General features: G+C 50.7%; 9 protein-coding genes across 9 annotated transcripts; 8 read left to right on the forward strand and 1 right to left on the reverse strand.

Annotated features, from left to right (window-relative positions):
* Positions 1–796: 796 nt before the first annotated feature.
* On the forward strand, positions 797–2,885 carry SCP_1000550 (hypothetical protein; the record flags this gene model as incomplete). The annotated part of the gene is made up of 9 exons (XM_027761925.1): positions 797–1,222; positions 1,281–1,396; positions 1,454–1,706; positions 1,764–1,912; positions 1,979–2,093; positions 2,167–2,346; positions 2,396–2,521; positions 2,577–2,746; positions 2,792–2,885. The coding sequence occupies 9 exons, from the start codon at positions 797–799 to the stop codon at positions 2,883–2,885; spliced, it is 1,629 nt and encodes a 542-aa protein (XP_027617726.1).
* Positions 2,886–5,047: 2,162 nt separating this feature from the next.
* Positions 5,048–5,635, forward strand: SCP_1000560 (hypothetical protein; the record flags this gene model as incomplete). Its single annotated transcript, XM_027761926.1, has 1 exon — positions 5,048–5,635. The coding sequence occupies one exon, from the start codon at positions 5,048–5,050 to the stop codon at positions 5,633–5,635; it is 588 nt and encodes a 195-aa protein (XP_027617727.1).
* Positions 5,636–6,788: 1,153 nt separating this feature from the next.
* SCP_1000570 (hypothetical protein) lies at positions 6,789–9,191 on the forward strand (the record flags this gene model as incomplete). The annotated part of the gene is made up of 18 exons (XM_027761927.1): positions 6,789–6,967; positions 7,019–7,111; positions 7,172–7,280; positions 7,332–7,349; positions 7,407–7,432; positions 7,496–7,521; positions 7,583–7,638; positions 7,697–7,721; positions 7,783–7,794; positions 7,857–7,872; positions 7,930–7,969; positions 8,022–8,122; positions 8,181–8,240; positions 8,311–8,338; positions 8,392–8,449; positions 8,499–8,523; positions 8,576–9,041; positions 9,099–9,191. 18 exons carry the CDS (start codon positions 6,789–6,791, stop codon positions 9,189–9,191), a joined length of 1,431 nt encoding a protein of 476 aa, XP_027617728.1.
* A 1,074-nt stretch (positions 9,192–10,265) lies between these two features.
* SCP_1000580 (hypothetical protein) lies at positions 10,266–11,035 on the forward strand (the record flags this gene model as incomplete). The annotated part of the gene is made up of 7 exons (XM_027761928.1): positions 10,266–10,312; positions 10,369–10,437; positions 10,499–10,591; positions 10,646–10,751; positions 10,803–10,820; positions 10,878–10,903; positions 10,954–11,035. 7 exons carry the CDS (start codon positions 10,266–10,268, stop codon positions 11,033–11,035), a joined length of 441 nt encoding a protein of 146 aa, XP_027617729.1.
* A 648-nt stretch (positions 11,036–11,683) lies between these two features.
* On the forward strand, positions 11,684–12,291 carry SCP_1000590 (hypothetical protein; the record flags this gene model as incomplete). Its single annotated transcript, XM_027761929.1, has 5 exons — positions 11,684–11,742; positions 11,792–11,819; positions 11,869–11,926; positions 11,986–12,010; positions 12,066–12,291. The coding sequence occupies 5 exons, from the start codon at positions 11,684–11,686 to the stop codon at positions 12,289–12,291; spliced, it is 396 nt and encodes a 131-aa protein (XP_027617730.1).
* A 2,096-nt stretch (positions 12,292–14,387) lies between these two features.
* SCP_1000600 (hypothetical protein) lies at positions 14,388–15,209 on the forward strand (the record flags this gene model as incomplete). The annotated part of the gene is made up of 4 exons (XM_027761930.1): positions 14,388–14,767; positions 14,823–14,854; positions 14,924–15,081; positions 15,132–15,209. The coding sequence occupies 4 exons, from the start codon at positions 14,388–14,390 to the stop codon at positions 15,207–15,209; spliced, it is 648 nt and encodes a 215-aa protein (XP_027617731.1).
* Positions 15,210–16,474: 1,265 nt separating this feature from the next.
* Positions 16,475–19,059, forward strand: SCP_1000610 (hypothetical protein; the record flags this gene model as incomplete). The annotated part of the gene is made up of 13 exons (XM_027761931.1): positions 16,475–16,506; positions 16,562–17,180; positions 17,230–17,341; positions 17,394–17,479; positions 17,533–17,541; positions 17,596–17,676; positions 17,726–17,866; positions 17,920–18,126; positions 18,177–18,359; positions 18,412–18,522; positions 18,571–18,771; positions 18,843–18,959; positions 19,021–19,059. 13 exons carry the CDS (start codon positions 16,475–16,477, stop codon positions 19,057–19,059), a joined length of 1,938 nt encoding a protein of 645 aa, XP_027617732.1.
* Positions 19,060–19,522: 463 nt separating this feature from the next.
* SCP_1000620 (hypothetical protein) lies at positions 19,523–20,217 on the forward strand (the record flags this gene model as incomplete). Its single annotated transcript, XM_027761932.1, has 3 exons — positions 19,523–19,604; positions 19,659–19,814; positions 19,874–20,217. 3 exons carry the CDS (start codon positions 19,523–19,525, stop codon positions 20,215–20,217), a joined length of 582 nt encoding a protein of 193 aa, XP_027617733.1.
* A 268-nt stretch (positions 20,218–20,485) lies between these two features.
* On the reverse strand, positions 20,486–24,921 carry SCP_1000630 (hypothetical protein; the record flags this gene model as incomplete). Its single annotated transcript, XM_027761933.1, has 15 exons — positions 20,486–20,925; positions 20,975–21,375; positions 21,427–22,095; positions 22,151–22,380; positions 22,432–22,493; positions 22,546–22,702; positions 22,755–23,068; positions 23,121–23,152; positions 23,204–23,427; positions 23,479–23,505; positions 23,561–23,954; positions 24,005–24,325; positions 24,374–24,488; positions 24,541–24,724; positions 24,778–24,921. 15 exons carry the CDS (start codon positions 24,919–24,921, stop codon positions 20,486–20,488), a joined length of 3,714 nt encoding a protein of 1,237 aa, XP_027617734.1.
* Positions 24,922–25,531: the final 610 nt, after the last annotated feature.

Raw genomic sequence — 25,531 nt, forward strand, 5'->3', positions numbered from 1 at the left:
GCTTTAGAGTCGTCGCCTGTCCACTGCTTAAAATGTCATCCATGAGGGAATCGCCTGAGGCCTGGAAACGGTGGAGCAGCGGCAATTCTATGGTTCCGTGAGTAAAGGATTGCTTGACATGAACGGCTTAACTCATCGTCGATCTATGTCATCCATGATCTCGTTGGCGCGCTTCTCGGCATGTTCTGTGACCAAATACTCTCCAACCCAGGTGACGAGGTGGTCCTTGAAGGAGCCTTTGATGATCTGGTGAAGCAGATCCGACGATATCATTTCATGAATGTCTGCTCGCGGAAACTCATTTGTGAATGGCTAGAGGGACCTGTGAGCTGCCTTCCCTTCTCATGAGAATAGAGCCACTTACAATGATTTCGTCATCGATTCCGTAGTTGTCCCACAGTAGAGTACCTTGTCCTTGAAATTCTTGAATAAGGTCACTTGTGAGGTCTTTCGATCGTCGCCCTGAAGCTTCAGAACCGTCCAGGTTGGAGGCAAATGCTGTACACCTAGTTAACGTTGTCAGGACGAGAATGTAATATACAGTGATTAAAAAACTTACCTCGCACACCAGCCTTGCACGATCCCAGTAAGCAAGACTTGCTCGGGATAATCTGCAATGAAAGCCGCAGACAAAAAAAGAAAAGAGCTTGAGAAAGCACAGAAGGCCAAGCAATGAACTGCATCAATTCATCGGATTGCTGGGAGGGAGGATTCTATGCGATGGGAAGACGGAAAACGTCAGTCATTGCGTCCTGATCTTCATCTGATCAACGTACCTCTTGTGCATACTTCCATAATGCAGAAGGCGATCCATGATTCGGCTATCAGCAGCATCGAGGAAGGCGAGGCTAAGGCACCCACATTTGCCGGAGCTAGCCCAGAGCCTTCCATACCTCCAGGATCTGCTTTCGACTCAGAGTCGGAAGGTCAGGTTGATGATGCTGGAGAGACAGAAATAGACATTGCTGACTCTGCTGGAGATAGCAGGGAGGATCTTGACTACATCGCACCAAGCAGTGATGCCGAGGATGAGGATGAGGATCTTGGGAACGACTCAGACTTTGATGTCGCAATGATTACGGGGAAACTCGGTGGGATTGATGCTGGTGATGAAGGTGCAGAGGATATTGGTATGGAGCCTGCGGGCTTGAGCCGCTCCATGAAAGGAACATGGAAGAAATTCTTGGCTTCAGAGACTGCTAGGAAGGAGAAAAACAAGAAGGTAAGCAGTACTGTCACTCTACCCGAGTAATAAATGCATTGCTGAATCACATACATAGAACAAGACAGCACTTAAAAGTCAAATTATCGACAAACACAAGGAAGCGCTGACAGCGCCAGCACGTGGCGCTTCATCAACGGCGACGAAATGCAAGGCCCCTGCCAGCGAAAAACTGTCAGCTCTCAAATGTGACATTGACGACTGTTGTAATCACTCACAGCCTTTCATTAGTGCACATGAGAACAAGTGTGCGAAGGTGGTGGAGACTGGTGGCTTAAAGCCAGGCTGGAGAAGATATTTAGCTCGTTCTGATAACTCCTCAAAAACCTCACTCACTCACAGTGGGGAATCAGATGCGCCAATTGAAGGGGAATTTGACAAGGACGAGGGTACTGAAGTATTGCGCGCTGTGCGTGCAACTCATCAGACTGACGATACCCAACGTGAAGGTTTCACTGCTACGAATCTGGTCAAGATCAAACCAGTAGGTGTCTCTTTTGTGCTCTGTATGTATTGTCAGACATACATTCTTATTCTGCAGGTGGGCATCGTCTTGAAGCCTGCAGTCATCGCGGAGATTGATAAGAAGGAACGCGGAGCTGGGCATGTGAACAAACAAGCCGCCACAAGCTGGTCGAACAAAGACCTACCTTTCCCAGCGGCATGGAGAAGGCAGCTTCTTGTCTGGCAGTGAAAATTCATCCCGACACTTATTACCTGGGCTGCTACTCTCCCTGACCCTTTCGGTTCCAATAGCCACTCAGATTTCAAGAGTACGGTAAGGCTGATCTGGATGAAGATTTTTATTGACCTGCCGGAACTCGACGTTGACGGAAAACTACGATCTGAGCACCCCGCTATCCACACTGTGGTGCGTCATATAATTCTCTGCTACAAAATGTTTTATGTTCAGTGTCAATGTGTCTCTGGCTGGTTTTCTTCAGGCCCAGGCGGCACTCCGCACTTATCGTAGTGACATTGGTAAAACAGCGCTACGAATCATTGACACCATTTGGGAGTCCGCGGATATGGTGGGCAACTACACCACTGTTGAGCGTAGGAAGGCCTGGATAAAAGCACACCTAAACAACAAGAACTTCTTATATCTAGACCCTGAGTCCACAGTGGGTTCTTTTTTTCATGCCTGCTCGCATGGCTGAGAGCATCTGCCAGGTGCATCTGGGCACTTTTCGTGGCCCTCTAATCACGGAAACATTTGCCTACCACCTTCAACTCATCATAAAAAGTGAGGTGGATTATGGTGAGCCCACGGGAGCGCTTGCGTTGTGCACTGCCGCGGTCAGTCTATTGCACCATCATTGCCCATCTGGCGGCTGAATTTTTCTTATCCCAGGTACAGCGGGCACTCACTGTATGGAAGGAGGGGATGAACTCACTGAAGGAGCCCGATGGCAGTGCATGTCGTGGTGGGGCGAGGAACTTCAAGGAAAGCTTCAAAGATGAGCCATGGGGGAATGAGGCAAAGATATACTACAATCGCACGAAGGGCCTGAAGGAGCCTAAGTGGCACGCAATCTGTCAAGATGCACATGCACATCTGTGACGCAGGAACAACAACCTCACGATCGATCTGACAGCAGACTCCTCCGAAGGTGGTGCCAACGTTGATGATGACATCCGCATGTCGGAGGATGATGACTGAAGGTGAGCATTCCATTTTGATGTTGAATTACCATGTGCCAACACAGCCATGCGACAGGGTCAACTTGAAGCTCGGTATTGCAAGCTTGTCATTAGACTGCCTGAGGTGCTGACTGGCAAGTAGTAGTAGCGTAGTATCATGTACCATAAAATGAATATTGAATTGTGGCAATTTGTCGAAACCATGGCTCCTGTCTGTCTAATCTGTGGCTCATGAATGAATTCGTAGCAAGTCTGGTGGTTGCATGGTGCCATAAATACATATCATGGATATTCGTAGGTCATTTATAATACCATAGACATTTCTGGTGGCATGGCGGTGCATGGCGGCGCATGGCGGGTCTGGCGCCAGATGTCCCAGACTCTTGCGAGTTTGCTGATGTAGGCTACTTGGTTTTCTTATTTAGAGCAGAGGGACCTCCCGATGAGACACAGATCACCTCCCCGATGCAGAGACCTGATGGTGACCTGGCCGGCTTTCCATTTCGGAGCAGACTGCAGGACATCCCAAGAGGCTGAAAATCAGTCAAGCATCTTTGGGACGGGAGGCAACCTGGCCGCCAGACCTTTCGACAGCCGGTATCACGCAGACCCAGCCATGGAACAATCGGCCTAAGCACAGTTGGCGGTGTAGTAGACGTTATCACCCATCTCAAGTATTCGAAGGCAATGCCCGAGGTACAGTCTTATACCGGTCCTTCGGCCACCATGGGTCCTTGGGCCACCCCACATTTTCTGGCTTCCTGGCCACCTTTTCACCTTGAACTTTTTTTAATCATATCTGAATATACTAGAGCTATGCTGTCCAATGTTGTAGAGATTGTATGGCCTCTGGATCTGTTTGGAGACACCAATTTTGAGTGTAATTTGTAAAAAAGTGCTTGTACGTTGTTTAGTTCACAGCAGAAGTCCGAAATTTTTAATTTCAGACATGGTTATGCACACTGGAATGCTTTGGCAATGTTTCTGAAGCCATCCGCTGCCATCCAGGATGAGAAGGAGACTTCGACCTGGGGAGTGAGCATTCAGAGCTCTTATCGGCGAGATGTCACATCACATATATCCTGATATGGAAATTAGCACCCATAATCTCATCTGTATCAGGAAATTCATCAACGTGATGTGACGTGGCCGGAGGGGTGAGGAAAGCACTGATAACGATTTTTTATACTGATCCACTGCGATTTCATATTTCACTCCGGCGATTGGGTTGTAAATAAATGTGATCTTATATTAGGAGTATGTATTGAGGTCTGTGTGCTTGCCGATCTACGAGAAAGTGTATGCATGTACCATACAATGGCAGGAAAGATTTGGGTGGCCGAAGGACCGGTATAAGACTGTATGTCATTTGCTCCATGTCTGGAAAGGCACTGAAGTTCCCGATCAAAGACTTCATGCACGATCTTCACACAATGCTGTGTACTAAATAACTCAGGCTCACCAGTACGGTGCTGCACACCAAATCTTATTACGGCTCTGATGTCAATGGCTTGAAGCCTAAATCGATGGGAGACGACTTCCAACAATAGTCTAGGATCATTATCCGGGAGCCCACTGAGAAGTCCCCCATGGGAGTTTTTGAGCTACATGCCAGACAGCGGAAGGGACGACTGCGTCATCGGCACTAAACTATAATTCCCAAAACGCGTCGGTGGCAGAGATGTCAGTCGCGTCAACTCTGTATGTATGCTACGTAGCTGTAATCCACACCGTTCTCTATGTCCATCATACCTGCAGAAAGCTCTTCAGAATGGCTCGAGTCGCTGATCATTCAGAAGTGCGGAGTTCCCTCAGTTCGCGATTTCCAGCTATGCCATGGCATGGACCTCATCTGCGGCAAGGATCTGTTCCTCGTCATCGCGCCAGGCCAGGGAAGATGACGGTTATGCATGCTCCGCTACTGGCTGCACAAGCCCAGATGAAGATAGGAATAGCTCCCATGATTGTGCCTACTAAATTGCTAGCATTGCAGCAGATACTGTCGTGCTGACAAGCACACTGACAGTAGTTTCATTCTGACCTTGAGTATAGGAAACTGTGGCCAATAGCCGCGGAATTTGTGCACTGGCTATCAACGAAGACACTATGAGAGAAGCATACCACAACAATTGCGATCTTCTGGCCGAGCTTGTCAGCGAAGAGGACATTCGTCTCGCCATCATGAGCTCTCAAATGCTCCAGTCAAAACGCGTTCGTAGCCTGCTGTCGCAGCAAGCTGTCAAGAGTCTTGTCTGCTGGTTCTTCGTTGACGAAGCCCACCTCGTCGACGAACAGAGTGGCGAGTGGATCGAGATCTTCAAGTCCATCAAGACTATGCGCGCTATCTTGTCAGCTCGGACAGTTTGGGCAGCATTCACTGGCACGGCGACTCCATCTCGGACTCTGGTTCTCGCTGAAAATCTGGGCTTCCAACCTGGGCACTATGTCAATGCTCGGTACTCGGTTGACTGCTCCAACATCAAATATATCCCGCAGTTCTTCGAGCATGCTGTCTCTGGCACGGACTTCCTCGACATCAGCTTCCTGATACCCCTGGAGATGGCTTCCACCACCGATATCACAACAACTCTGATCTTTTGCCAGACTATCGAGCTCGGCTACAAAATCATGTCTTTTCTCGATCACCTTATCCCTGAAGCAGTACCTCATCGCAACAAGATCATTAAACTCTACAACTCATTCATGCCTGCAACGTACCGACAACGCTTCATACAGGACTGTTTGAGCGGTGCTGAACTGCATATGTAGACACTTGCGGGATGAGCAGATTCAAAGGCGCGCGCGAACGCGTCGGCGAAACTGGACTAGATCGTAGCGGGGGGTAAAGTGATGCTGTGTAACCTCCGTGCATTTCCCGTCGTGCATAGCGAACATCTTGCAGGCCATTGTGCACATGCGCGCGACCTCGTGAAATTTCCGAGTTGTCCTGAGTCCCTGACTCCGATTCCGCTAAGCTCAGTGACCTCGAGTGCATCCCGAACTCACTATCATCCTGAGTATTTACACCAGGAGATAAATCTATACATAAGGCTTATGAGAATCATCCGACGTTAGTGTGGTGACATTCTCACGATGAATAAAATGATACGGATAGCCACTGGCAGGCTGGGATATCTGCGGAAGACTGAAGGATCAGCTGAGTACCTGAGGGCCCATATGTACAGATCCGAATATGTCGCCATCATCCTGGATGTCGTCAGTAGGTGGAACCGTCGCCATGAGAACTTTTTACAGCACGCGAAGCTTGTACACAGGTAAGACGCGCCTGTGGCTGCACGCGACTTGAGCGCTAAAGATTCGTGCGTCGAATTGCCGTCGGCATCGTTCAAAGTCCGGTTTCCCACGGGAGACTTCTCAGCGGGTCATCGGTAATGATCTCAGCCTCTATTACAAAGGAACGACTGTCTTCCTGCAGGTAACTAGAGGCTGTATCTATGAGCCTATTCCAACAACTGTGGTTTGAGACTACGTCGGATTACGTACATGACGACCGTAGTGAGGCTCTGAAGGGCGACTAACTTTGACAACGTCTTCCATTATGTGCAAATTGGATGACCAGCTATGATGGCAGATCTTACACAAACACCACCTATGGCCGAATATTGATCATTCGTGCAAGGGAACTAATATGCATGCTCGAAGAAAATCTGCAGCACTAGGGTGGTGGGTCGTATGCTCCGCGATCTTCCTACAGGTGACTTCATAAAGGTCATACGGGCGAATCCCCCGGGGAAGTCAAATATTGACATGCAGGCCTGACAAAAGGAAATGCCTGCTACGTTCGAGATCCGTGGGTAACTTCCGAGCAGCATCTCATTGGACCGAATGTACATGCCACCCCGCTTTTGTATTTGCCAGAAATTCGAGGAGAGGCTTCCTCTCCACGCGGGAGACGTCCGCCATGTACTACACGTGCTTGAGTTCGCTCTCGGACGTGCCTTTTCTATCGAGCGGGCGGCCAGCCTTCCTCCGTCGAGTTTTTGCCCCTCCTCGTCAGTCCCGCACGACATACTCGTTCAACATGGACGAGCTCGACAGGACGTATGGCGTTGTGTTCATAGGCGTGCTCATCTCTGCCGTGTCAGTTTCCTACATGTACCTGCTTGATCTGTGCTGAACGACGTGTTGCAGCCTTTTCGGTGTAACGAATCTGCAGGTATTCATCTACTTCCAGCGGTACTCCCGAGATAGCATCTGGGACAAGGTCTCTGTCTGCTGTCTATGGTGCGTGTCACATACGCGCGGTTTCCTCAGTCTCTGATGTGTCTTCTGTGGCGCGATCAGGATGCTGGATGCGGCTCATCTCGCGCTCTGCGGTCACTTAGTCTACTACTATTTGATCACCAACTACCTCAACCCCCTGGAGCTCCTCAAGGTGGTATGGAGCTTCAAGGTACGTAGCGAATGTATTAGTACTGCCCGAATGTTGAACGGGGACGCGCAGGCACAAATCATGATAGATGTGAGAAGATCCGTTTCAGTCATCTTGGTGAAAGCGCACTGAATATTTTGTTGGAAGGCTATTGTTGTCATCTTTGTTCATACGTAAGTCAATCCCTTTTCATGCTGGCCTCCATGATTATTGAGGAATGCATCTACGCGAGCCAGGTTGTACACGATCAGGCTGTGGAAGAGTGCGTCGCTATGTCTCAATGTCATATCGCCGTCGCAATCCTTACTTGGTGAACGGCGTAGTGGCGGCGGTGGAGAGCGGGCGACCGCTTATCCGCAGGATCTTGCTAATTTTCGTTGTAAGTGGCCCGTTCGATCCATGTCTCGTCGTCATCTTCATTCCGTCCTCATATAAAGAGCATGATTGTTTTCCTTGGCTACGGTGAGCATGTCCGAGTCCGCTGTCATGGCCACAATGTCACTGATCTATAATTCAATATCAGGTGTCGCTGCACGTGAGTTTCCTATTACGATTAGAACGAAGTGAGTTGAGCAATGCCTTTTACATTTGGTCTAGTCCTTTGCTACGAGATGTATGCGGTTTCTAGTCCTTTCATCCCGGTCTGCCAATTGTGCTAATTTACTGTCAGAACCCAGTTCGAGCTTTACACCGATCTCCTCCAAGACAGAGTAAGCCGTCACTCAGCTCGTTAACCCTCCGCTGATCACTCCCGTCTTCAAGTGGGTCACCTACGTACCATTCGGTACCGCCACGTTTATCGACACCATTATTGCCGGCTCGCTGTGCTTCCTACTCGCGCGCTGCCGCACGGGTTTCCATGAGTGAGTCACCATATTCTACTTCTCTGCCTGACCTCTGGAGCTGTGTTCTACGATGCAGGATGGACTCGACTATCACAGTTCTCATGGTATACACACTTAATACGGGTGTCTTAACTACGTACGCTGGAACTCACACTTCATTGACGGTATGGTCCCACTCATAGCGCGATATTCTTCTACTGCTCCAGCGTGTGCTCGATCACGGCGATGGCAACTGTAAGTCGCAACGTCTTTCAGATCATTGTGTACATGGATTGACAACGCGGTAGTTTTCCGCGCTGCCAGACACCTTCACTGTCCTCTGCATAGAGTTCCTGGTAACAAAAAGTATGCCTCCCGTGTTCCCAGTCATCGTCCCATTAACCTGCGTTCGCAGTGTACATCAACTCGTTCATGGCCATGTAATTCCCACTTCCTCCCGTCGGTCCCCGCGCAGCTACTGACACCCATCAGGTTCAACGCGCGGAACAAGCTCCGCTCCCAGGCTCCCGCGAGCGAAGAGGGCCTCACCCCCCTCAAACACCTGTCCTCCGGCGGATCGAGCAACTACACCACCACCACACTCCAGTTCTCGTCCCATGGCCATCCGAGTGCCCTCGTCCTCGGGCCGGATGCACATACTCTCCGCTACTCCGAGCCGCCCCTCAGCCCGTTGAGCCCGTTGAGCCCGTTGAGCTCGCAGAGCCAATGCTTTGCCTCTGTTGAGAAGGATGAGAAGGGGATGTATAGGCTCCCGTCAATGAGCTTTGCACCGCTATCCCCGCCTCGGCGCACCTGGCGCAAGCCCGCGCCCGAGATGGACGCTGGGGCCGGGCTGGGTGAAGATATTTACACGCAGTACAAGCGTGCTCCCCGGCGTGTCTCGAGGTCGACGGTGTCGGAGATGTATGAGTGGACTCCCGGCGGGTCTGCTTCGCAGGTAAGTCTTGTCCGGAGCATAGTCGATGTGGTGAGCTGATCTGATGATGATGTGAAGGTGGATGCCCCGGATGCGGGTAGCTTTGCTAGGCCTGGTGACTCGACTGATGAGTTGTATTTTGGAGTTGGGATCGCGCTGACGAAAGACTGATATGTTGTCTAAAGAATCAGCTGGGACGTCGGTTGTCCGTACTGTCGTTATGGATTTCGCGATGTGCAGTCCCTTCTTGTAATTCCCGTAAGTGAATTATGCACTAAGTAATTAGTGTTAGATGATGCTGTGAAACAGTGGACTGCATCATGATCCTATCCGATTCACAGCGTGTTGCTTCGTGCGCACGCGGTACGTGTCGCCAGACACACCATGGTAATTCGTTCAGCTTACATTCGACCGCCCAAGGGTCTTTGATATTTGCAGAGAGCGGCAATCATGCTCTTGTTGCGGCAAAGAACACACTCTATATCGCTACCCATAACCCCTGCGAGCAATATAGTATTTGGTCTCCCTTGGGCGTGGGCGTCAACGTCAGGCATTTGCTGGTAAGGTTCAACGTTCGGCGCCCATTTATAGACAGATAGCAGCTGAATGCAATCTCAGCATGCAGGTGAATGTAGTTCCACTAGTACTGCATCAACTCAGGCGTGCTGTGATGCCTCTGCTTTCAATCGCAGGCGGTGGAACACTGCTGGCATCATTGAGACAGGTGATGTATGGCTGCAGCGGCTCGAATACTATGTTCTGTAGAATCCTCGAGTTGTCTGTTGGAAGTGATTCTAGAGTGCTGTGTATGGCAGACTGCACGTCGCAGGTCGGTCATTTTCACTGGTCTTTTCCCGGCGCACTTCACTCCGGTACCTCATCTATCAGACTCCAGCTCGTCGTTTCGGCACTTTCATCAACTTCATCCAGTTACATGACGCTTGACGTTGCTTCATATAGCTATCGCTATTCCATCCTGTTTCTCTGCCGTAGGCGCCCCAAGGCTCGTTGTATTCAGCCCATCCTTTCGAGTGCATTGACTCGATCGATGGCCGTCCTATGTCTGTATTAGCGTCTGCATCAAGGATGACTTCCGGTATCTTGCGGTCTCCTTATTCGAATTGTGTACGAACAGCTGTCGGATACTGCACCAGATCAAATTGGCAGTCATGCCAAACCTTGTTCGACAGACACGAAGATACAGAGGGTTGGAGGGCTACACGCTATTGAATATGCTGCCCCAGGATGTGCTTTGTTTATCTGATTGCTGCGCTCTCTCCGGGATACTTAAGGTTCGGATCCATCCCTTCCCTCGGTCCCCTTCCCACAAGCCTTTAATGTCTAACAGTCACATACCGAGCGAGCTGATCGAAAGTACCTTTGTGCCGTTGTTCATAGGTCTTCTGGGCTCCGCCATGTATGTGCCACTTCTTCTCGGTTCAGTCGTGTCCCGGTCGGAGTGATATTAATTCATACAGTCTTTTCGGCGTAACAAATGTTCAAACATTCATATATTTTCGACAATATCCAGAAGACACAATCTGGAATAAGTTGTCTATATGTTACCTATGGTATATCCTTCTCTGGTAGAACAACACCGTATTAACCACAATCATTGTCTCTAGGCTGCTTGATGCTCTTCATTTTGCGTTCTCCGGGTATTTCGTATACTCCTATACAATGCGCTTGCTGGGTGGACCGATATCTCTGGGCTTTCTTTGGAGCTGTGGGGTATGTTCTAATTCTTAACTGTGACTACGGGATCTACTTACGAGGACGTAGGCTGAAGTCATGGTAATGGTGAGAGCGACACCCCGATGTGACCGTAGAAGTCTAACGTCTGGCGTCACACTTAAGGGAACAATCATGATCTCAGTGCACACGTACGTTCTTGTTTTCGTACCGTACTTCTATTGACGACTCCAAACGCCAGGCTGTATACAATCCGAATCTGGAAATGTATGTGGTTCACACGGTTTGTCCAAACCCTACATCCATATGGTTATATGTCTTAGTAACCCGTATCGTTACCACTGGAGGATGGTTGGTACGCAAGGTCCTCCCCATAGTAGTCATGAGTATCATTGCTCTAGGATTAGAGCTAACAATTCAAGTTGTCTCTCGCAGACGATCATTGTCGTTACAGAATGCGGTCAGCCCTAGTTCTGTGCTACCCCCATCCTGCTATGTTCATTTGTACCAAACTGTTTGCGCGCATAGGGATAACTGCCTGTGTGTGACCTGATGATAAACTCTGCCGCATGATATTGAGGATCCGGATTAGACTGGTACGCCGCGGTGTGAGTGCCAACTGGTGTCAATTCACGTAGGATGCTGATCCCATACCTGCACAAGATTGGTCCAGACATCGACTGTTTTGTATGCGCCATTCTCAGAGGTGCCTCACCATCTATTCCATCAATGGTGCACCGTTGACGCTGTTTGTCGCAAAACTCTGCTCTGTCGATAATAAGGAGATTGATGCCTCTGCCCTGGTCGGATTACAACCGCTATGGCTCTTGCCTCTGTGATGGGCGACTGTCGTCGACATGGCGATTGCCGCATCACTCTGTTATCTTCTCGCGCATTTACGAACTGGGTATTGCCTGTATGTGGCTGTTTCGCAATCCTCATCAGCATTGCTGAAGGCTTTCTCCACCAGGATGGATTCAAAGATAAAAATACTGATGGCTTATGTCCTCAACACTGGCGCGATCACCATGTTTGTTCCTTAACTGTTGTTGTCATAATCTAATTGCAGCGCCTTTTAGTGTCTTCTGCCTGGTTTCTATAACATTCGTGAGTGCCACGATATACCATGGCCAATCCAGTACTGAGCTCCATGTAGGTATTAACTCTCCCGCAAACGTTAGGAATATATTGCATAGGACTCGTCATGACCAAATGTAAGCACAGCAACTCACCAGTATCCATTTTAGTGATAATCAGTCCCAACCGCTCCAAGTGTACGTAAACTGTTACATGGCCATGTATGTTCTTCTGTGTGGTCCATCATCCTACACGTCTCTGACCACCAAATACCAGGTTGAACGGTCGCATTATGTTACGCTCTATGTCATCGGCCGCCCATGCCCGCAATCAGCTGTTCAAGCCACATAATTCCACCCCGTCCGACGTATTTGTTGACTCTGTGATAGGCCGACCCAGTATATCTTCATCGGCCTCTCACATTCATCGATCCCGACTCTCTGCTCAGAGGGAACCGCCTGCTCCTCTCGTGTTTCTCCCTTCCACGTTCCAGGGTCATTAACGCGATTTGGCGCTTGAAATGATGCCGTCGGGTATCAGCGTCACTTCGCATACAGTGAGCCAGAAGCATAAACAGCCTAATGAGCGGGTTTCTATTGTAAGCGTGGTGTGTTCATTACCTGTAATAGCATGCATCCTTCCTTCTAATTTCTGTCCTATGCAGCTGGACATCTCACGGAAAGCAGACGCTGCAGACTGTACTGTGTAAACCGGCTCACGTCAGCTGGCCTATTGAAGCGTAAGACTAGCCTACTTCAGCTAAGTTCACTGCTAACAGGACCCCCGCGAACCAACTAAGAGCTCCGATCCCGGGGACGACATTTCTCGGGGGTGGCCAACCACCCATTTTCGGGGGTTTGCACACAACCTGGCGGCGGGTCGGGCATTTTCGGGGGTATGTGGGATCGAACATTCGGCCACCTAGAATTACGTTCGACGGCCTGCGGAATAAAAATTTCGCTTCCTGCGCAAAACCCAAGCTCTTGTGAACCAAATTACCAACACTTTTCGCCCAAACCACCACATACGGCTACATCCTCCGAAACCTGAGAGATCCGCCAGCCAATCTCGGTTTTCGGGGGTTCTGGACCTAACCTCAGGTTGGAAGGTCACATTTTGGGGGTGTTTCGCACCCAACTTTCGACGACTTTTTGGCCATTTTCGGGGGTCGAAGATCAAACATTTTGCCTCCGGCGGCCCAATTTTCGGGGATCGGTGCATCGGAGCTCTCAGTGGATTCGCGGGGGTCCTCTGCTAACTCACCTTTGCCAAGGTCCAGAATCCATCCCCATGCATTGCTTTGTCGCCGATAATACGTGCAACGTCAAGCTTGTCCAACGATGTCACAAGTCCAATTTTTCGACTCTGTCCGGGTCCGTGTTTTCTACAAGAGGTTTTTTTTCTCTAGCGCTCTTGCTCTAACGTAATTTTATGTTCTGTAACCTGCGATGCGTCTTGGCTTTCTTGGGAGCGGGTGTTAGGTGGACCGCGGCCGTCTGTCTTACAGTCATCTTGTTATCTATTTGTTTTTCGAGCAAGAAGTTCAGAATTCGCAAGCGCACGTAAGAATGGGTATATTACCGTGCCGTTATCCGTCTACAACGCCTGCTCAGTAGGATAATTCGGTATCGGAAGAGCTGTTCAAGTAGGACGGATTGCGTCACGATCGCGGTCATGTGCCAAACGCGTCGTGTCACACGGCAGGCGTTACAGTTGAAAGTCTCCGTCACGGTCATTCGATGAATGTGAAGCAACATGTCGAGGAACTCCCATTTTATGCCAAGAACCACTTTTACCGAGAACCATCTATTCTGGCCTTGGCCGAGGAGTCCAGCGGCAAGTACGTTGCACCAATGCCTATAAATTTATTCTTAGACAAGTTCATGAGCGTGGAATGTCCAGCTTGTCCCAACGCAGACAATGCCTTTGGATGAGTAGCACACCAGGACACGGAAATTGATATATATGAGCCATTTGTATGTCGTTTTGATCTCCCTGCTGACATAATTCTTAACCGCGTTCGTCTCCGCAGGTCTCAGCAGCCACAACATTCGCCCCCGGTCTCTCGATTGTCAACACACCTACACATTCTGGCCCTCCGGTGAAAGTATCTGGGACGTCCTTGAAACCAGATGTGATTGCCTACAACTCGACGGAAAAGCCTCTCTCGACGACTGATCTCTCTCATTCAGAGCTTTGCCTCGAATTCAAGTTCGACGTTTCCGAAGACGCCTTCAACGATCCAAATGTCACCGAGGACAACTGCCCATTCGAGAATCCTTGGATGGCATTAACACTCGAGGCCAAATCACGAGCTATGTAGTGGCCCAGCTCGGCGCGCAGTTCCGCGTGTTTGCGTTCTCTGCATGCATACTTGGACAGTATGCGCGCTTCTTCCGCTGGAACCGCTCCGGTGCAGTCGTCAGCAGATTGTTCAGCTATGTCGAACAACCCCACCTCCTTGCAGAGTTCCTGTGGCGATACAGTCACATTTCGGCGGAAGCGAGAGGAATGGACACCTCTGTGTCTCCCTTGAATCCGCTTCACAGCGGTGCCGTGAATGCGAGGAATGCAGTGGATTTAAAAGATTCGCAACCGATGTTCGAGTTCGCGTTCCCAGCAGATGGCGAGAACCGTGGCAACGCCGAGTCGAAAACCTACAAGTATATCGGGCCTACGCCGAAGTGCTCCCTGGACTCGCTCGTAGGGCATGCCACCCGCGGGTGTCCTGTCTACGATCTACAGCAGCGCAAGGTGGTGTACCTCAAAGATACATGGCGTATTCTCGGTGAAGACCTCGAGAAGGAGGGTGACATACTGGCTTCCCTGGGCGCACACAATGCGCCATATATCCCCACTGTGGAGCGGCTCGGTGATGTACTCGACCATGCAACGAAGACCCAAGCGCTAGTGTATGAACCTTGGAATCATGCGGCCCAGCATTCGGTGGCAATACAGACGGGACATCTACACTACCGGTTGGTCTTGCGCGAGGTCGCACAGGACCTCACGTCGTTCACGAACACCCATAAGCTTTGTGACGGCGATCGCCGATGCGGTTGAAGGTACGTGCTCTCTGGTACTGCTGTTGGTACTTGAAGAGTGAGCCTTATTTGTTTCCGTATGGATGATAGTATGCCTGCGAGCATACGAGGACGCCAAGTATTTGCACCGGGACATCAGCGAGGGAAACGTCTTGATTACCCTCGAAGGGCGAGGGTTGTTGATCGACTGGGATTATGCCAAAGCTACGGATGCTCTAGGAAAAGGTGCCCATCGGCACGACCAAACGGTATGTGAAATGGGTCTTACGAGACTTACTATACTCTGACTCTGATCCAGATTTTCGGGGAACGTGTCAATTCACAATTTATGTCGGCAATGTTGCTACAAAGACAAAAACAAGAGAATGCGTTCTAGAATAACATCGAGGCGTTCTTGTACACGACGATGTGGATTGCGCCGAATTATGTCGACCACAACCTCCACCCTGCTGCCCTCACTGAACTTTTGTGCATGGTCTACGATGAAGTGCTTCATGAAGATGGCCGACCAGCAGGAGGATCACACAAGCTAGATGTTTTCGCAGCTGGCGTCAATCACAAATTGACTTTTACACATGGATTGCCCCTTTTGTGTCTCTTCGACACTGACATATTACATCGATGTTCGCTACGAGAAATCACCAACCGTCGGGAAAGGGCTACACTTCGAGTAGTTGAAGGCACAGACTTACGCCGAGCAGAAACAGGCACTGGACAGGTCTGAATGGCTGTTGGAGACATCGGTCCTGTCTTAAAGACAGGAGTGAATGGTTCAAGGACGACACATGCATGAAGCAAAAATTGGAGCCCGAGAACTCTTGTTACAACAAACTGAAGAGGAGAACTTACGAGGATATAGAGGAAAGGCTCCGACAGAAGAAACCTTTCCCACGTTGTGTGATTCGAATGAGGACCCTCACAAGCTAGGAGAGACTTTTGAGCGGGATAACTCTCAATCCGTAGAATTTGGCCCTTACCCAACCCAGTACGTCTTCCAACATATTCCACCGATAAATTGTATGTACAGAAACTTATGCAAGCGTCCAGTGATCGAAGAGAAACCAACTTAATTGACATCCAAAATGAAGCCTTCAGATCGAAAAGACAACAAACGTCCGGTCCGCGATACTGTGGTTCCGTCTTGGTGCGATCGACTAAGGCACCACAGTCAGCACTTCATACATTGTCCAGTCAGTGTGCAGAGTGTCCTACCAGCAACGATATGAGACAAACACAACGAATTGATTAAGGTAGCTCTTTCCAGTCCCAGGAATGAGGCTTGAGCACCAATCCACTGTCGAGGCTCACCTCGAGCAGTATACAAGATAGCCAACTTTGTACGTATGCAGCGGTACATATATGCAGAATTCTTGCCACACTGGCATCCGACGGTGGGTCACCATCAGTCTGACTGTCAAACAGCCGAGAACAAATGTGCCATGATGAGACGCGAAGAAAAGTGCAGCAGCATAGTTCTTGCGCTCAGGTCACGTGGACCTTACGCGTCGGTGGCTCAAACTGAAAGTGTTTGTCATAATTTCTGCATTATCGACTCGCCTACATATTAAGCTCAACCTGGAGCTACCCATCATTCGGGATCGTTGCCCTACGAACTAGTACTAACTCATACACGACGCTACCATGGAAGATTCGGTGGACGAAGACATTGCAAGGTCAGGACATTCGTTGTCATTCTGAGCCGAGCATGAGCGTATGTACGATACACAGAGCAATCGCCCTAAGCTTGCAAGAGCTTCGAGCTGCAGCTGCGTCACGTATGCCGTCATCTAAACAGGTAGAAGTTATTACCGTCAGCGACGACGAGGACGAACCAGATAACGAAGAAGCACGCTTTCAGGCCGAACTGCAGCGCGCCATCGAAGCATCGAAACAAGACACCCCCCAGAGCTCCACTGCGGCTTCCGACGCACCCACTCGCAATGGATCCAGTACGTCGTTCCTTTCAGATCGCGCACAGATGGAGCGGGAGCGGCTCGCACGGCAAAAGCGCCTGCGGCCAGAGCTGTACGTCAGGGGTAGAAACGGAGACGCGGACAACGATGAAGATGATGACGACGACGATGAGGAAGAGAGAGCGCGGAGCAAGAAGAGGCAACACATTTCCTCGTCCTCGTCCGGAATGCGGAGAGCGAACCCCGCTGCTTCTTCCAGTGCCGCTTCAAGCTCTGCAACCACTTCGGGCGCGCAGGCGAAGGCGCTCGCTGCTGCTGATGCGGCGGAAACGCCTTTATTTTATGACGGAGAAATTAGGCAAACGGCAAATATGCACGTCGACCCGCTTAAGGACAAGCTTCCGACATTCCGTTTGACAGATATCTTGGGGCCGGTGCGTACTCAGTCTTACTCGATGCGTGACTGTCTGATTCCTTTCCCAGAGAGATGACATTGAATTCGCTATTCTTTCCGCGTATTGCGTTAACTGGCCTTGGCTGTATTCCTTTTTCAATCCGAAGACCCCCGTCATAGTGGTGGCGCATGATCCTCAAGGTGACGAAAGGGCACAGTTGAGTACTTACAAGTTACCTGACGGTGCGCATAGGAAATGAGAGCCTCAAGGCTGTACTCCCAAATTGGGTGAAGACGACACCATTCTTGCGGAACGGCATGGGCTGTATGCACATGAAGGTGCGTTTGGTTCATCTTACGTCACTAGCACATGATAGCAACTATTTTTCTAGTTCATGCTGGTACGTCTACGAGCTTCCTTTATTGTTCTGTTTAAGAGACTGACAGTCATACAGCTATTCTACAAATGCCATCGGCTACGTGTCGTTGTCTCCACGGCTAACCTGATCGAGATCGACTGGCGCGATATCGAGAATGTATGTTGGATTCTTTTCTGCCGTGAATGTGCGCTGAGTCAATATCCAGACGATATGGTTGCAAGACATCCCGCCTCGCCCAGCTCCGGTTGCACACGATTCGAAGGCGGAGGACTTCCCGACCGCCATGACCCGCGTTCTGCGAGCCGTCAACGTCGCTCCTGCGCTGATCTCCCAGCTACGTAATGGCGTGCGTCGATAAAGCTCAGGGCAATCTTTCGTTATCTGAATGTGGTATCTTAGCACCCGAACTTACCGTTGCAACGTCTTGAAGACCTGCGTGCCAAGTGGGACTTCTCAAAGGTTAAGGTGAAACTCATACCGTCTATGGCAGGCAGGCATCAGGAGTGGCCGAAAGTCATCCTCACTGGGCACCCCGCACTCATGAAGGCCGTCGGGGATATCGGAGCGACGACGGACAAGGGCAAGGATGTGACGCTTGAATGTCAGGTAAGCGTAAGCCTTCTTTAATATAATGTTTCTGACCCCCACGTCTGTAGGGTTCATCCATCGGAACGTATAGCACACAGTGGATGAATGAGTTCTATCACTCTGCCCGGGGGCAGTCTGCACAGGGCTGGTTGGACACGCCGAGGTCGCGCCGTACGAAGCTGCCGTATCCGCCCGTCAAAATCCTCTTCCCGACGGCGCTTACGGTGCGGGAGAGCGCACTCGGCGAGCCAGTACGCTCTGCGTTCTGCATTCCATAAGGGATCTGCTAACAAAGATACGCAGGGTGGTGGGACAATGTTCTGCCGGCGTCACCAGTGGGAGGCGGCAAAGTTTCCGCGTCAGCTGTTCCACCAGTCGAAGAGTAAGCGCGGCAAGGTGCTTATGCATTCCAAGGTCTGTAGGATGTAAAGCAGGAAGCTTCTACTCACTCATGAATCCCAGATGATTTTAGCAACGATTGGTACATCGTCCAAGAGCTTCGATGACAGATCACTCACAGAGAGCGATACGGAGGGCGACGATGATGCAGACACTGGGTCTACTCAGCGTGAGCTCTTCGGGTGGTTATACGTGGGCTCGCACAACTTTACGCCTTCGGCATGGGGGACGCTCTCTGGATCCGCGTTCTCCCCGACATTGAACGTACGCTCTCATCTTGCACATGATGCATGATGTTTCGGACCGAAATGAAGCTTATTCGTGCCGTTGCATAGATCACGAATTACGAGCTGGGAATTGTCCTGCCGCTGCGGAGCGAGAAGGACGCGAACAAGTTGGCGTGCTGGGAACGTCCGCCGAAGAAGTACGTGCTCGGCAAGGACGAGCCTTGGGTGAGTTGTTTCGTCACAGTGCGTGATACGATGACCCTGACACTATCCGTGCCCCCCTCAGATACAGGCTGAATCCACAGCCTTTGCTGAGACGGAATGATATTTGCGTGTGCCAGTGATATTAATGCGGATTTCCCTGAGCTCGAGTTACGTTGCCGCTGTAGAGTTTCATTCAAGTTCCGCAATTTGAGTCTTGAGCTGTACGCTCGCGCTGGACGTTCGCGATGTCCTTGTTGTTTGACTGATGGTGATCTGTCGACGTTGAGCGCACCTGTGACACCACCTGATAATCATCTACAACGTTCACACTCGACGGTCGGCAAGCATGGGCGAAGAACTAAATTTGGCAATGGCAGAGTTGCCGAATAGCTTAGTCATCAGGCTGGGTCAGGTAAAGCGGTCACGGTGGTCGTCGCCGCCCAAGTGCTGCCGCCGTCCACTCGTTCCCCCCGAACATACCCCACAGCCTCTCTTCGTCGTTCGCCACAGCCCGCTCGTTTTTCGACAGAATACCCCAATATCATCTAACGTTCTAGTTCGATATCCACTTCACGTTCCCGACCATGCATCTGCTATCCCTGATTCCCTCGAGCGTCCTCAGCATCCTCCTAGCTTGGTGTCTTGTTCCAATTGCGAGGGCAAACTGTGCGTGCTAGCTTTGGACCATTTTAATCTCGTCTTTAGCATCGACATTCGTAGATTTCGTCGTGGAGGAGCCCACTACAGGGGTACAATGGGTTAACGGCCAAAACAATCTCGTAACGTGGACGAAAGCGCTAGACGACGGGATAGACGTATTCGATATCGAGTTGACACGAATAAGCGTGGATGGTCTGAAATACATCGCCCAGAGTGGTGCGTCTCGCGTTATAACATGTCTATGTTCCGCGAGTGATGAAGGGATTTTGCGGCAGTTCCGGCGTCCGTGAACACGGTCAACGTCTATATCCAAGACATCCCTACTGCAGACGACTACTACCTCGTTTTCGTTAACTCCACATTCGGGTACCTCTACGCATACTCCGAGAAGTTTGCTATTGCCAATAGCTCCAATGGGAGCTCACCAACAACCAATCCAAGCGCACACGTCGTGTCTATCTCCGGCGCACCAAATCCCACAGATAACTTCGCGACGACGTTCCCGGCATCGGGGGCTGCACCCGGCTGGCATGGTGTCACGGGCTCGCTGCCACAGTTGGTTGGCATACTGAGCGCGCTGCTCATGTGCGCGATGGGCGGCGCGTTGACTGTGCTTTAAAGGCACAGGCGGGTGGTGATGACAGTGTGCTACATAGGTATATATCTAACGTATATTTCTGAACGGACATTGGGTTTTTGGTATTTGTTTTCTAATTGACGGGCATACCCACGGAGTTGCGCCCCTTCACGTAGTTGTGGGCGAACGAACCCTTGTGAGCTCATCCTATATATGCTAGCGCCGTCCTTCCAGTTATATAGGCAGACTGAACGTCCGAAACAGCAGCTTGATCTGACTTGGGCATCGTACAGCCGTCTAGCTTGGACGTTTACACTCGCCTGGAGCTAGCGGACTGTAAGGCCCTTAGTTGCTGCATACGTGCCATCTGCGACAGGTGGCTGTTAATAGTGGTGCTCAGGTCCATGGTTTTTGTGATTTTGTCCTCCAGCACGATCATCCTGTCCTCCAGCAGCTCCAGCCTCTTCTCGACGGGCAAAGGCTTGGGTACTGGATCGTACTTGAGCCTGGCGAGTATGTGCGTGTCGTCGTGTGGTGGTACAGCGTTAACGGAACTACCAGTTTTACCTACCACGTCGGAGTTTGCATTGGCGTTGCTGTCCTCGGTGTCCGCCATCTCAGTTGTTTCGTCGATAGCGCCGTCGTCCGCGTGAGTATCCTTCGGAGATGAGGTCTTCGCATCGACAACTGTATTTTTCCTTGTGTTTTCACACTTCATGCATACGAACTTGTAGCTTCCGGGAACTCTCTCTTAAGAACGCACGTGAGCTCGAGCGCCAGAGGATAGACAAGAATTTACCAGAGCATGTTATGCAGAGCCAGAATGGCACCGTCGCCGGTACGTTCTTCTTGCAGATTTGACACCATACCACCACCGTCGGAGGGGAGTCGGTCGGGGTGCTCCCAGCGGTCTGACTCTTGTGCAGACCGTCACAATTCTGGAGGATCCTCTCTGCGTCCTTGAACGTTCTACGCGCATGAGACATAACCCTGCTGAAGTCGCGGGTATGGATCACTCGCCGAGTCTTGAGCATTGCGTGCCCCGGGAGGTGGGGGAACGACAGGTCCGATCGCGCAACTTTCGCGTGCGCACAGTCTGTGTCGCCGCACAGGTTCAGCGGCTTGTCGGGGTTGGCGCAGTCTAAACATATGAGTCGTGCGCCCCCAATTTGTCCCTTGCACTTCGCACAGTGCGAGTTGCTATAATGAGTGTGAGCTTGTGATTAGACTAAGGGAAAGAAAAAGACGAACAAGTGAATAGGCGTGGTTCTCAGCTGGTATACACGGATGGACTGATACAGCCGCACATCCCTAGTAGTGATCAGTCGGGTGATCCTCACGAGCTCCGGGAAGTCGTCCTTGATCGGTGGGCCAAACAACTTCAGGTAGCGGATGTACAGCTCGATGAAGCGCTTGCGCACGTCGCGGCGCGCCTTGATGTGCGACCACGAGAACAGCTGCCGGCGGACCTGGTCGAGCACAGCAGTCACCGCGAACTTCCACAGAGCGCGCGGCCTGTTTGCGCGGAACTCGGTCAGCGCCGGCCGACAACACAGCACATCTGCTGGCATCCTGCTGAAGATAAAGTCGCCACCCCACTCAATGTCCTTGTCGCCTTTGTAGCGCCAGCGCCCCGTCATCATCGTCCCTCCCGCTTGCAGGACGCCCTCGAGGTACTGCGTGTCTATCCGTGCGGAGTACCTCATTGTGAACTTCACGGGCACCTCGCCCACCGCTTGTTGCTTCTCGGACGGTGGGAGACATTCGCCTGTCAGCGTGAATGGTGTGGGCTCGTAGTTCGTGCCGGCCCCTTCGAAATTTAATGCCCCATAGTCTGACGCGTGGATATGCACGGAGACCATGGGGCGATGCGGGTAGATGTGATCGCCAAAACCCGTGAACACGTTCCACGCTCCAATTCTGCGACACGGGTTAGTCTGTCGACGTAGTGAGTATAAAACATCCAAACACGAACATGCTCTTCACGGGCTCCTCGGCATTTTGGTCTTCTGCGGTTTCGGGCTCAGTCGGGTCATCGTAAGCGCTGCCGACGAAATTTTGGTCGCCTTCGACTGGATAATACAGGACTTCCTCTGGCACGACGTTCTGAGCTTCGACACTGTCATCATATGTGTACTCGGGAAATCTAGATTTCGCCCACAAATCCTTATTGGGCTCTTGCTCTTCTTTGTAGCGCATGCGGAACTGCGACGATTCTTGGTTTAGAGTGGCACACGCCATCGGTGTGGAACTTACCAATCCACAGGCAAACATAGCAAATTTCCCTTCCACGTCTAGCTCCCGCTCCACGAAAACATCTGACACTTGATCAGTTTCCTACGACGTCAGGGGCGCAAGGCAAATAATTACCTCGTACACGCTTATAACGACTTTCGACGGCATCATTGAGCCACAGGAGACTGTCAGTAGCGACCCACAACTCATTGTTGTGCAGTATGTGCGTCCGAGCAAGACGCAGTATCTCATAGTGGCGTTTCAGCAGAAGGAAGTACATTGGAAACACATACTGCGAGCATGCGATCAGCAGGTCAATAGCATCCACATAGCGTCCTACTTACCTTCTCGATCCTGCCCTTGCCCGCCACTAGAGTAACAGTGCTCATATCCTCGAGACGATACCGCACGTCCTCCAGGTTCCGCCGAATCCGCTGATCCTCCGCTTCCCAATAATTCCGGAACCGTGCTTGCAGAGACTCGGCCGCCGTGCATGACTGCAACGACGACGTTAATTTGGCGACGTTCGCCCATACGGAGTTGAGATATGACTCTACTGCGAACCGGTTGGCGGGGTGAATGTGCGGCCGTAGTGAGAACATTTTCGAGAATAACTCGTCGATTTGGGTCTTATATGCCGATGCCGCGAGGCGCCATCCTGTGCAAGCAGATCAGCGTCATCACGTAGATCACAAAGATTATGGTAGTACCAACAGCCCAATACGCCAGCCAGTGAAGCAGACTACACATACAGTCAGTTCGTACTGTAAGAGTGGGCAGACAGCGAACATACCTCCATCCCGCTGGTCGAGACGCCATGAGGTCATTCGCTTCCGAAACTGTCACGTAACCGGAAGCGTCGTCGTCGAAGGCTTCGACGATGGGCTGAAGGCCAATACGGTTGATCCATTCCAGAGCCCACCGATCTTTTGAATTCTCATTTTTCTCTGTCGCGTCGCGGTAATGTTCTTTGATGGCGTGCACCAACTGTCGAGCTTCGACACTCCCTCGCCACCGCTACCACATCCGACTCAGTAAGTGCAAACGTAGAAAAACGGAGAAACTGACCATCTCAAGCCAGATAGCGTACAGATCCTGCATACGCGGAGAGTTCAGCAGCAATAAATCAAGTTCACAAAATGAGACGAACTGGATCTTTAATCTTTTCTTGTGGTCCCGCCGTGACTTCGCTGATGATCCTGTCGCCCTCTCTGTGCATGACTTGCGATAGTTGGTCGACGATCTGCCTCCGCTGTAAATCGAACTTTCCTTCAAAACTTGAAAGGTTGTTCTTGATGGCAACATCAGGCGCATCACGAAGCTCTTGTTTAATTTGTTCCATCGATTTCTGCATACCGCGTTCTGATCCGGAAGGACGAAAGGTGATATCTTCATCGGAGTCATGAGCCAACACGAGCAATTCTTCGATGTAGTGTGTACTGTCCAAGATCAGCTCCGGTGATCCCATCTGCATAAAGGCTTTGTTTATCTTCTCTTCCCGAGGGGAATTCCAGACTTGGAAGTAATCCAGCAGAAGCCGAGTTCTTTTCTAGATCAGCAGGCAACATCAGAAATAATACAGGATCCAACGAACCTTTCATCAATTCGGTGAGCAATGTCGTCCACATCCTCCAGCTTCTGATTGGCCTGATGGACACCCACACTTGTGTGTATGGATAGCGCAAAGATAAATTCAGCGCGACGCTGTGCAAACAGCTGTATGAAACCAGTAAGGGTGTTTTGCCATAGGGATGATTTGACCACTTTGACGATGATGTGCATTTTGGCGTATGTGTCGCACGCGTTTGCGCATCCCTTAATGTCATCTGCTGTCTTCTCTATAAGGTCCAGCAACCTGTCCTTCACACTGATGCCATCTGGACCGGGCGACTCCACATCGTTGATAGACTTCAGACTAATGATGGCATGAGTAGATAGTAGTGCCTCGCCAACTGTCACTCACTCCCTTAATACCTTCATCATATCCGTCATCTCGACAAACAATGCTTCAATCTTCGCATTGTTCTGGCGGCGGGTCATTTCGAGATTATAGGCCACTTTAAATGCAATAACAGCCACTACATTCGATGTCAAAATTTGAGAATGTCTGGAAGTCCAGTGTGGTATTACCTGCAATGAAGGGATGGAGTTTGGCGACTTCGTCCAGTGCCTGTAGAAGAATAGGAATGTCGTTCGCGAGGTTCTCCACGTCCTTCGTCACAGTAGCCTGCACAGTGGTGTCTGCGAGGATGTCTCTGCAAATCTCTATGACCGGCGCAGCTACGGCGGTGACCATAACCGAATTTGTTGTAGTCTGCATTGAGTGGTAAGAGAGAGCAATATAGACGTATCGAAGATAACACGAACCCTTCCAGCACTGGTGCCGGAGCGCATTTCTTCGGTATTCTGCCGTACGGAGACAAGTTCACCGGGTATTCCTTTCGGTTTGCGCCTCTTGAATAAACGTTTCATCGGCTTCTTCACAGCGGTCAGGGTTGAAAGTATAGTCATAGTTTGTATACAGTGAGTTTACGCAGGGAAAGTTCAGTATCCAACGACGAGTGAAAGAACACATATTTGCCGGATCTACTATATACTTCTGGGTCCATGGGTGCAAATATTTGACGGTGTGGGCGTCGAGGGCAGTCGTGTCAAGACGATTAAGTTCAGCCATATACAGCACAATTGGCTGAGAAAGTTTATTGCAATGTAGCATAGCGACGCGTCCGGTACAACAACCTTGTACTCTTACGCCCATAGAGACGAGCACTCGGCCTGCGTAACATGTGAGCAAGCTCCGGAATCAGATTGACGTCGAGCAGATGGTAGCGCGCTTACCGTGTCGACAGCTCTCAACGGCACCCCCAGTTTGAGATAATGGTGGGACAAGCGGCAATAGCCTGAGTAGGTACAGTTGGCAGATTATTATGTAAATACTCCTAGTAGTCAGTAGCTTTGCTTTCGGAGTATGAACTGGAGCGTAATTAAGGAGACCTTGATTGGTTGAAAAGGAAAATAGCGCCTGAATCCGGGCCTCTGATTCGCTCCTTTACGGGACCTGATCAGTCTTAGATCCATTACCAAGTACTACAAACCTTTGTAGCATAGTTACTGTGCCGCG

Source organism: Sparassis crispa (genome assembly GCF_003851025.1).
Source record: "Sparassis crispa DNA, contig_000009F, whole genome shotgun sequence".
Taxonomy (NCBI): Eukaryota; Fungi; Basidiomycota; class Agaricomycetes; order Polyporales; family Sparassidaceae; genus Sparassis; species Sparassis crispa.